This window comes from Oncorhynchus keta, unplaced genomic scaffold, assembly GCF_023373465.1.
Source record: "Oncorhynchus keta strain PuntledgeMale-10-30-2019 unplaced genomic scaffold, Oket_V2 Un_scaffold_6615_pilon_pilon, whole genome shotgun sequence".
Taxonomy (NCBI): domain Eukaryota; kingdom Metazoa; phylum Chordata; class Actinopteri; order Salmoniformes; family Salmonidae; genus Oncorhynchus; species Oncorhynchus keta.
The window spans coordinates 263,658-275,000 of NW_026290988.1; the positions used below are offsets into that span (position 1 = coordinate 263,658).

At 44.9% G+C, this 11,343-nt stretch overlaps 1 protein-coding gene across 2 annotated transcripts; it reads right to left on the bottom strand.

Moving 5' to 3' along the window:
* Positions 1-1,565: 1,565 nt before the first annotated feature.
* Positions 1,566-10,751, bottom strand: LOC127929343 (beta-1,3-galactosyltransferase 1-like). Of its 2 annotated transcripts, none has more exons than XM_052517313.1 (3): positions 9,816-10,751; positions 4,624-4,778; positions 1,566-4,319 (listed from the first exon to the last, which is right to left on the bottom strand). In XM_052517313.1, the coding sequence occupies exons 2-3, from the start codon at positions 4,704-4,706 to the stop codon at positions 3,302-3,304; spliced, it is 1,101 nt and encodes a 366-aa protein (XP_052373273.1). In that variant the 5' UTR covers positions 4,707-4,778; positions 9,816-10,751; the 3' UTR covers positions 1,566-3,301. The 2 variants fall into 2 exon arrangements, with proteins under 2 accessions (XP_052373273.1, XP_052373272.1); XM_052517312.1 differs by having other exon boundaries at positions 1,566-4,322.
* Positions 10,752-11,343: the final 592 nt, after the last annotated feature.

Below are 11,343 nucleotides of genomic sequence, written 5' to 3' on the forward strand. Positions count from 1 at the left end.
CAGAAGTGTTTTAGGGAGCGTTTGACAGTGATGAGGGGTGGTCGTTTGACCGCGGACCCATAGCGGATACAGGCAATGAGGCAGGGATTGCTGAGATCCTGATTGAAAACAGCAGAGGTGTATTTGGAGGGCAAGTTGGTCAGGATAATGTCTATGAGGGAGCCCATGTTTATGGATTTAGGGTTGTACCTGGTGGGTTCCTTGATGATTTGTGTGAGATTGGAGGGCATCTAGCTTAGATTGGAGGACTGCCGGGGTGTTAAGCATATCCCAGTTTAGGTCACCTAACAGAACGAACTCTGAAGCTAGATGGGGCGCGATCAATTCACAAATGGTGTCCAGGGCTCACCTGGGAGCGGAGGGGGGTCGATAGCAGACGGCAACAGTGAGAGACTTATTTCTGGAGAGGTTCATTTTTAAAATTAGAAGTTCAAACTGTTTGGGTATAGACCTGGAAAGTATGAGAACTTTGCAGACTCTCTCTGCAGTAGATTGAAACTACTCCCCCTTTGGCAGTTCTATCTTGACAGAAAATGTTGTAGCTGGGTATGGAAATCTCAGAATTGTTGGTGGCCTTCCTAAGCCAGGATTCAGACACGGCTAGGACATCAGGATTGGCGGAGTGTGCTAAAGTAGTGAGTAAAACAAACTTAGGGAGGAGGCTTCTGATGTTGACACGAAACCAAGGTTTTTTCGATCATAGACGTCAACAAATGATGGTGCCTGGGGACTCGCGGGGCCTGGGTTTACCTCCACATTACCAAAAATTGGATTTGTTTTCAAATTCTTTGTGGGTCTGTGTAATCTGAGGGAAATATGTGTCTCTAATATGGTCATTTTTGACAACTTTTACTTTTACTTCACTACATTCCTAAAGAAAATAATGTTATTTTTACTCCATACAATTTCCCCGACACCCAAAAATAGTCAATACATTTTTAACGCTTAGCAGGACAGGAAAATGGTCCAATTCACACAACTATCAAGAGAACATCCCTGGTCATTCCTACTAGCCTCTGATCTGGAGGACTCACTAAACAGAGAACATCCCTGGTCATTCCTACTAGCCTCTGATCTGGAGGACTCACTAAACAGAGAACATCCCTGGTCATTCCTATTGCCTCTGGTCTGGAGGACCCACTAAACAGAGAACATCCCTGGTCATTCCTACTGCCTCTGATCTGGAGGACTCACTAAACAGAGAACATCCCTGGTCATCCCTACTGCCTCTGGTCTGGAGGACTCACTAAACAGAGAACATCCCTGGTCATTCCTACTAGCCTCTGATCTGGAGGACTCACTTAACACAAATGCTTTGTTTGTAAATGATGTCTCAGTGTTGGAGTGTGCCCCTGGCTATCTGTAATGATGTCTGAGTGTTGGAGTGTTCCCCTGGCTATCTGTAAATGATGTCTCAGTGTTGGAGTGTGCCCCTGGCTAACTGTAAATGATGTCTCAGTGTTGGAGTGTGCCCCTGGCTATCTGTAAATGATGTCTCAGTGTTGGAGTGTGCCCCTGGCTATCTGTAAATGATGTCTCAGTGTTGGAGTGTGCCCCTGGCTAACTGTAAATGATGTCTCAGTGTTGGAGTGTGCCCCTGGCTAACTGTAAATGATGTCTGAGTGTTGGAGTGTTCCCCTGGCTATCTGTAAATGATGTCTCAGTGTTGGAGTGTAGCCCCTGGCTAACTGTAAATGATGTCTCAGTGTTGGAGTGTGCCCCTGGCTATCTGTAAATGATGTCTCAGTGTTGGAGTGTGCCCCTGGCTATCTGTAAATGATGTCTCAGTGTTGGAGTGTGCCCCTGGCTATCTGTAAATGATGTCTCAGTGTTGGAGTGTGCCCCTGGCTATCTGTAAATGATGTCTCAGTGTTGGAGTGTGCCCCTGGCTAACTGTAAATGATGTCTCAGTGTTGGAGTGTGCCCCTGGCTAACTGTAAATGATGTCTCAGTGTTGGAGTGTGCCCCTGGCTATCTGTAAATGATGTCTCGGTGTTGGAGTGTGCCCCTGGCTATCTGTAAATGATGTCTGAGTGTTGGAGTGTTCCCCTGGCTATCTGTAAATGATGTCTCAGTGTTGGTATAGCCCCTGGCTAACTGTAAATGATGTCTCAGTGTTGGAGTGTGCCCCTGGCTAACTGTAAATGATGTCTCAGTGATGGAGTGTGCCCCTGGCTATCTGAAAATGATGTCTCAGTGTTGGAGTGTGCCCCTGGCTATCTGTAAATGATGTCTCAGTGTTGGAGTGTGCCCCTGGCTATCTGTAAATGATGTCTCAGTGTTGGAGTGTGCCCCTGGCTATCTGTAAATGATGTCTCAGTGTTGGAGTGTGCCCCTGGCTAACTGTAAATGATGTCTCAGTGTTGGAGTGTGCCCCTGGCTATCTGTAAATGATGTCTCAGTGTTGGAGTGTGCCCCTGGCTAACTGTAAATGATGTCTCAGTGTTGGAGTGTGCCCCTGGCTATCTGTAAATGATGTCTCAGTGTTGGAGTGTGCCCCTGGCTATCTGTAAATGATGTCTCAGTGTTGGAGTGTTCCCCTGGCTATCTGTAAATGATGTCTCAGTGTTGGAGTGTGCCCCTGGCTAACTGTAAATGATGTTTCAGTGTTGGAGTGTGCCCCTGGCTATCTGTAAATGATGTCTCAGTGTTGGAGTGCGCCCCTGGCTATCTGTAAATGATGTCTCAGTGTTGGAGTGTGCCCCTGGCTAACTGTAAATTATGTCTCAGTGTTGGAGTGTGCCCCTGGCTATCTGTAAAAAAAAATATTTAAAAAAACTAGAAAATAGTGCCGTCTACTTTTACTACAGTATGATGATGACCTTTTCCACCACTGCAGAAACACAGAGATAATGTGACCCTTCTCTACCACACCCACAGAAACACAGAGATAATGTGACCCTTCTCTCCCACACCCACAGAAACACAGGGATAAGGCAATCCTTCTCTCCCACACCCACAGAAACACAGGGATAAGGCAATCCTTCTCTACCACACCCACAGAAACACAGGGATAAGGTGATCCCTCTCTACCACACCCAGAGAAAAGCATCCCAGAGAAAGTCACAGCTCGAACAAGACACCCACAGGGTGAGGGGTCACGGACACCCACAGGGTGAGGGGGCACGGTCAGGGACACCGTTGTCCAGCACCCATGGAGCACTGGGGTTAAGTGCCTTGCTCAAGGGCACAGTGACAGATTTGCCATTTTGTCATCTCCGGGATTGGAACCATCACCCTTTTGGGTTATTAGCCCAACGCTCGAACCTCAAGGCTATTTGTCTTTCCCAGAGTGTTGTTTTCAATGACAGACAGGCCCAGGTTGGTGCAAGTTTCTCCATACGTCCAGAAGCTCCTGAGGAGTGTCGAGGATGGTCGTGATAACAGCCATGTAGTGACAGCGGTCCTGGGCTCCTGCATACCCCTGGAAGAGGTTTCCACTGGGGGGGTCAGTAGGCCGGATGCCCAGGTGTCTCATACACAGTCCCAGATACACATCCTCTATGTAGACGGCTTTAACATGCCTGGACGCCTCCACCAGCTTCCTGGGGAGGTCTAAGGTGAAGACATAGCCCAGGCCCAGAGCATAAGGTGGATATACTGGTTCAGGAAACACCTCCATTGGAAGGTACCATTTGGAGTTATGGTCTCTTAGAACGGCGGCCCATTGGGCCACTCGTCCAGTCATGTAGTTCTGTGTTGGAGCGTGAAGCAGCATGTTGACCAAGGTGTTCACGTTGAGGAACATGTCTGAGTCGATCTTCATGGCGTAGGAGGCGTTGGGGCAGCGAGAGCTCAGCCACTCCATCATCACCATGGTCTTGATGGTCAGGTTTTTGTAGCTGTCTATGAAGTCGCTCAGCAGCAGATCCTGGTGCTCTTTGCTCTCCTGCAGCACCTTCTCCTGGAGCTGCTCTGTCTCCTCTCCACTGGGCAGTCCCAGCAGGAAGAACAGACGAACCTCTCTGCCCAGTACCTGCCTCTCACTGCCCCAAGTCCTGCGGACGGCCTCACGAGCCTCCCTGTTATAGGGCGCCACTGGCACCATCAGAACCAGGAAGGGGTTCTGCTCCCGGCATTTCTCTGGCTCATCCAGGATGAAGGAGTACTCATGTGGGTATTGTACATGGTACGGTCCTCGGGACATGTTTGCTGCTGGATTGGTTGTTGAAGGTGAGATCCGTTCTTTGAGGTCAACTTCCAGGATGACCACAATCATCATCACGACCAGGAACAGAAACAGGCAAAGGCAGCTGTTGCGACACCAGCGTTTCTTTTTGAGCTGTGTTCTGTCTGCCCCCTTCTGTCTATCATCAGTACTGCTGAAACACAAGGTTGAGAAAAATACATCTACTGTCAGTGTCTGACCACTGTTTCTCTAATTGGTTCAGTACTCCTTACGTTGGTTTAAATTCACAATGGAAGTTAATACATTTTATAGTTAGTAAGATAAGATGTTTAAGATGTTTTTTCTTTTTACATATTAACTATGTTCACTTCATCATACTATATACAATCAATTAACATCATGTACTAGATTTTATTTGAATGTTCGATGTTTAGAAGAGAAGTCCCCCCCCACCCCACCCCACCCCTCTCCACCCCTCTCCCTCGGTGGCTCACCATTGTTTAGCGATGAGGGGCTGGGCATCATGGGCGTCAGGTGGGGGGCGCTGGGTCCAGAAGTTGTGGCAGACCCCCATCATGCATTTGGGTAAGATTGTTTTAATTTAACCAGGTAGGCCAGTTGAGAACAAGTTCTCATTTGCAACTGCGACCTGGCCAAGATAAAGCAAAGCAGTGTGATAGACAACAGAGTTACACATGGAGTAAACAATAAACAAGACAACAACACAAACAAGTCAATGACACAGTAGAAAAAATAAAGTCTATATACAGTGTGTGCAAAAGGCATGAGATAGGAGCGAATAATTACAATTTAGCAGATTAACACTGGAGTGATAAATGAGCAGATGATGATGTGCAAGTAGAGATACTAGTGTGCAAAGGAGCAGAAAAGTTAATAAAATAAAAACAGTATGGGGATGAGGTAGGTGGGTAAATGGGTGGGCTATTTGCAGATGGACTATGTACAGCTATAGTTGATGTTTAAAGTTGGTGAGGGAAATAAAAGTCTCCAACTTCAGCGATTTATGCAATTCGTTCCAGTCACTGGCAGCAGAGAACTGGAAGGAAAGCCGGCCAAATGAGGTGTTGGCTTTGGGGATGATCAGTGAGATTTACCTGCTGGAACGTGTGCTACGGGTGGGTGTCGTTATCGTGACCAGTGAACTGAGATAAGGCGGAGCTTTACCTAGCATAGACTTATAGATGACCTGGAGCCAGTGGGTCTGGCGACGAATATGTAGCGAGGGCCAGCCGACGACAGCATACAGGTCGCAGTGGTGGGTGGTATAAGGTGATTTGGTGACAAAACGGATGGCACTGTGATAGACTGCATACAATTTGCTGAGTAGAGTGTTGGAAGCTGTTTTGTAGATGACATCGCCGAAGTCGAGGATCGGTAGGATAGTCAAGTTTTACTGGGGTAAGTTTGGCGGCGTGAGTGAAGGAGGCTTTCTTGCGAAATAGATAGCCGATTCTAGATTTGATTTTGGATTGGAGATGTTTAATATGAGTCTGGAAGGAGAGTTTACAGTCTAGCCAGACACCTAGGTGTTTATAGATGTCCACGTATTCTCGGTCGGAACCATCCAGGATGGTGATGCTAGTCGGGCGGGCGGGTGTGGGCAGCGAACGGTTGAAAAGCATGCATTTGGTTTTTACTAGCATTTTAGAGCAGTTGGAGGCCACGGAAGGAGTGTTGTAAGGCATTGAAGCTCGTTTGGAGGCTCGTTAGCAGTGTCCAAGGAAGGGCCAGAAGTATACAGAATGGTGTCGTCTGCGTAGAGGTGGAACAGGGAATCACCCGCAACAAGAGCGACATCATTGATATATACAGAGAAAAGAGTCGGCCCGAGAATTGAACCCTGTGGTACCCCCATAGAGACTGCCAGAGGTCCGGACAACATGCCCTCCGATTTACCACACAGAACTCTGTCTGCAAAGTAGTTGGTGAACCAGGCGAGGCAGTCATTAGAAAAACCAAGGCTATTGAGTCTGCCGATAAGAATACGGTGATTGACAGAGCCGAAAGCCTTGGCCAGGACGATGAAGATGGCTGCACAGTACTGTCTTTTCTCGATGGCGTTTATGATATTGTTTAGTACCTTGAGCGTGGCTGAGGTGCACCCGTGACCAGCTCAGAAACCAGATTGCACAGCGGAGAAGGTACGGTGGGATTCGAAATGGTCAGTGATCTGTTTATTAACTTGGCTTTCGAAGACTTTAGATAGAAAGGGCAGGATGAATATAGGTCTGCAGAGGGGGATGACCGCGGCAGCTTTCCAATCTTTAGGGATCTCGGACGATACGAAAGAGATTGAACAGGCTGGTAATAGGGGTTGCAACAATGGCGGTGGATAGTTTTAGAAAAAGAGGGTCCAGATTGTCCAGCCCAGCTGATTTGTATGGGTCCAGGTTTTGCAGCTCTTTCAGAACATCTGCTATCTGGATATGGGTGAAGGAGAAGCTGGGGAGGCTTGGGCGAGTAGCTGCGGGGGGCGGAGCTGTTGGCCGGGGTTGGAGTAGCCAGGAGGAAGGCATGGCCAGCTGTTGAGAAATGCTTATTGACATTTTTGATTATCATGGATTTATCGGTGGTGACCGTGTTACCTAGCCTCAGTGCACTGGGCAGCTGGGAGGAGGTGCTCTTGTTCTCCATGGACTTTACAGTGTCCCAAAACGTTTTGGAGTTTGAGCTACAGGATGCAAATTTCTGCTTGAAAAAGCTGGCCTTTGCTTTCCTGACTGACGGTGTGTATTGGTTCCTGACTTCCCTGAACAGTTGCATATCATGGGGACTATTCGATGCTATGGCAGTCCGCCATAGGACTGGACAGGATGTTTTTGTGCTGGTCAAGGGCAGTCAGGTCTGGAGTGAACCAAGGGCTATATCTGTTCTTAGTTCTGCATTTTTTGAACGGGGCATGCTTATTTAAGATGGTGAGGAAATTACTTTTAAAGAAGCATCCTCGACTGACGGGATGAGGTCAATATCCTTCCAGGATACCCGGGCCAGGTCGATTAGAAAGGCCTGCTCGCAGAAGTGTTTTAGGGAGCGTTTGACAGTGATGAGGGGTGGTCGTTTGACCGCGGACCCATAGCGGATATAGGCAATGAGGCAGGGATCGCTGAGATGCTGATTGAAAACAGCGGAGGTGTATTTGGAGGGCAAGTTGGTCAGGATAATGTCTATGAGGGAGCCCATGTTTATGGATTTAGGGTTGTACCTGGTGGGTTCCTTGATGATTTGTGTGAGATTGGAGGGCATCTAGCTTATATTAGAGGACTGCCGGGGTGTTAAGCATATCTCAGTTTAGGTCACCTTACAGAACGAACTCTGAAGCTAGATGAGGGGTGATCAATTCACAAATGGTGTCCAGGGCACACCTGGGAGCGGAGAGGGGGGTCGATATAGCAGGCGGCAACAGTGAGAGACTTATTTCTGGAGAGGTTAATTTTTTTAAATAGAAGTTCAAACTGTCTGAGTATAGACCTGGAAAGTATAAGAACTTTGCAGACTCTCTCTGCAGTAGATTGCAACTCCTCCCCCTTTGGCAGTTCTATCTTGACAGAAAATGTTATAGCTGGGTATGGAAATCTCAGAATTGTTGGTGGCCTTATCCCTTTGTTTCTGTGGGTGTGGTAGAGAAGGATCACCTTATCCCGGTGTTTCTGCAGTGGTGGTACCACACCACATAATACCACACCACATAGTGGGGTGGCAGCTAGCCTAGTGGTTAGCCTAGTGGTTAGAGCAGGTAGCCTAGTGGTTAGAGCAGGTAGCCTAGTGGTTAGCCTAGTGGTTAGAGCAGGTAGCCTAGTGGTTAGAGCAGGTAGCCTAGTGGTTAGAGCAGGTAGCCTAGGTTAGAGCAGGTAGCCTAGTGGTTAGAGCAGAGCAGGTAGCCTAGTGGTTAGAGCAGGTAGCCTAGTGGTTAGAGCAGGTAGCCTAGTGGTTAGAGCAGGTAGCCTAGTGGTTAGAGCAGGTAGCCTAGTGGTTAGAGCAGGTAGCCTAGTGGTTAGAGCAGGTAGCCTAGTGGTTAGAGTATTGGAGTAGTAACCGAAAGTTTGCAAGATTGAATCCCTGAGCTGACAAGGTAAAAAATCTGCCGTTCTGCTCCTGAACAAGGCAGTTAACCAAAGGTTTTTAGGCCGTCATTGAAAATAAGAATTTGCTCTTTAACTAACTTGCCTAGTTTAAATAAAAAGGTAAAATAAATAAAAGATAGTACCACACCCCAATTCTACACATTTTAACATGTCTAAAAATCAATGGTGGCCCCCTGGGCTTTGAGGCCCCTGTGGACGTAATCTGGCCACGATAACTACCAGATTTGGCTAGCTGGTTAGCCTAACTTACCTGCGTAGATAACTTTGACCTGTATTTGATCAACGTGAAATTTGACAGGTTATAAATACCTCTCTAACGGTGGCATAACAAGAGGACAACTACTTGTGCAATTCTACACTGTGTCACTGGACCTTGTGCACTGTGTTGCTATAACTCTCTACAGCAGAAAGTTGAAAGCTCGACTAACTTCGTTAAAAAATATATTTAAAAAATGTAAACAATCATTAAAATAATTACAGTGGGGACCGTACTGACCCCGTTCTGCGATATCCCTATTGAGTGTGGCTGCTGTCGCGGTCTACCTGGATCAGGCTCAATTCACTTCCTGTTACTACCTTAACAATGACACATGGATCCATGTGTGAATGTACCTCACCTCTACCCTCCCCTTCTTGCCCAGACAAGTCTGTTTTACATATCATTCTGTAAACAAACAAAGAAGAGCGCAGACTAGGAGCTCAGATGCAAAAAAAAATGTACCGTCCATCGTTTCGACAGACAAGCTGTCTTCATCAGGGTATAATGACAAACACTGCGGGGTGACTCGTTTATAAAGTGTTTAAAAAACACACTCAGGTGTCTGTAATAATGTCCGGGTGTGGCCTGATCTCATTGGTTAATATTCAGATATAAATAGAACATGAAAAACATGAATGGATATAGCGCCCAAAAAGGGAAACACATCCCAATCAAAGGTGTTATCACTTGCTCGACTAAGGCAAATATGTATCTTTTAACTTGTCCTTGTGGTAAAAAATAATGTGGGTAGAATGCCAATTACGTAAAGGTAATGGCGGACTGAACGAAGTTGTGTAGAGCACCTCAAGATAAAACGTCATATTCAATATTGGCAAGTTAGACTAAAATATTTGCACTACATAATCTGGTGGGTGATAACCTTCAATCGGGATAATAACACAAAACACATTTTAAGACTAGAGACATTTATCGACAAAATATTACAAAAACAAGCAACACCCAAACATGACGAAAGGTAAGACAGGGGGAACCGATTTCAATACGGAAACGTGACTTCTACAGACACAGACGATTTAATATTTTCACCACCGGGAATGGTAAAGGTCAAAGTCGATCTGTTAAAATCGATAAATGACAACCTGGGTATACTTGAATTAGTTAGTAAGGATATAAAAGAGTTGAAGGCAAGCCTCGAGATGAGTGATGAAAAAGCTGTGACATTAGAGAAGGAAACACACAAGTTAAAAGGGACAGTCAATAAGATTGAAACCGGAATGAATGAAATTAAAAAGAAGAACACCGTTCTGAGGGAAGCCTTACTGGACATGCAAACTAGATCAATGAGAGATAATCGGGTACTTACGGGTATCCAGGAGAAAGAAGGAGAAGTCCCTGAATCTGTAGTTAGAGAGTTCCTCCTTCCAGAGTTCCTCCTTACAGCGCTTCAGATCACACGCGAAGTTATCGACAAAAATCCAATTAGAACGTGTACACCGCTTCGGACAGAGAGGACAAAGTTATGACCGCCCAAACGTTGCCATATTTGCTTAATTTAAAGATAAAACAATGGTTAGAAGCCTTGGTAAAAGACTTGCTGGGACCAAAATTGACATGAATGATCAGTTTCCGAAGGAAATTGCAGAACGGCGCAAAGTTCTGTATCCAATTTTCAAAGAAAATAGATTAAAAGCGAAACGAGTAGCTCTCGTCGTCGACAAACTATATATTGATAACCAGTTGTTCAGAGACACAAAGACCACTCCATGGTTATTTAAAAAATTACAAAGTTCTCATAGATGAGGAAAATAAACACAATTCTAGCCCAGTTATGGATTGTAACAATACAATAAAAAATATAGATTTTCTATATATCTTCACATATAACTAATTGAACACACAAGCACTAATTCAACATAGTGAAGATAAAAACGAAGTAAACAGAAGGCACAGTATGTGTGGATGCTGTGTTGTGTGTTTATTTTAATTTGTTATGTTGAGTGAGTGAGTAATGAAATGGTTGCATATCCCAGAGCCAATGTATTGCTGTGGTCCGGGGTGTGAGAGGGCTTTCAATGCTGTTCAGATGACGGATATACTTTTACAATGAATTATACGTCTTATTTATTTATTGTCCTATCATGGTGGAACAGTTTTAAAATAGATGATACTTTTGATTTGTTATTGTCCTATCATGGGGAACTTCATTTTTAAAATAATTTATATCTAATAATGTATTTATGATCGTATTTTAATGGTACGGTCCATGACCCTATACCGTAGACACCCACCTGAATGACCCAGATACTAAGGAGTCCCTAACTGTTTTATGTGCCTGCTGTAAGCGGTCTGTATGCAGCCAAAATGATGGTCAGAGACCAAGAGCAGCACTGCCCCCTCAATAATCTGAGCCTTTTCCATCATAATTTGCAAATAAATTCATAAAAAATCCTACAATGTGATTTTCTGGATTTTCTTTCCCCATTTTGTCTGTCATAGTTGAAGTGTACCTATGATGAAAATTACAGGTCTCTCTCATCTTTTTAAGTGGGAGAACTTGCACAATTGGTGGCTGACTAAATACTTTTTTGCCCCACTGTAGGTATGTGTATGTATATCTATATAGGTATGTATATATGTGTATATGTATGTCTATATAGGTATGTGTATGTATATATGTGTATATGTATGTATATATAGGTATGTGTATGTATATATGTGTATATGTATGTCTATATAGGTATGTGTATGTATATATGTATATATATATAGGTATGTGTATGTATATATGTGTATATGTATGTATATATGTGTATATGTATATATATATAGGTATGTGTATGTATGTCTATATAGGTATGTGTATGTATATATGTGTATATGTATATCTATAT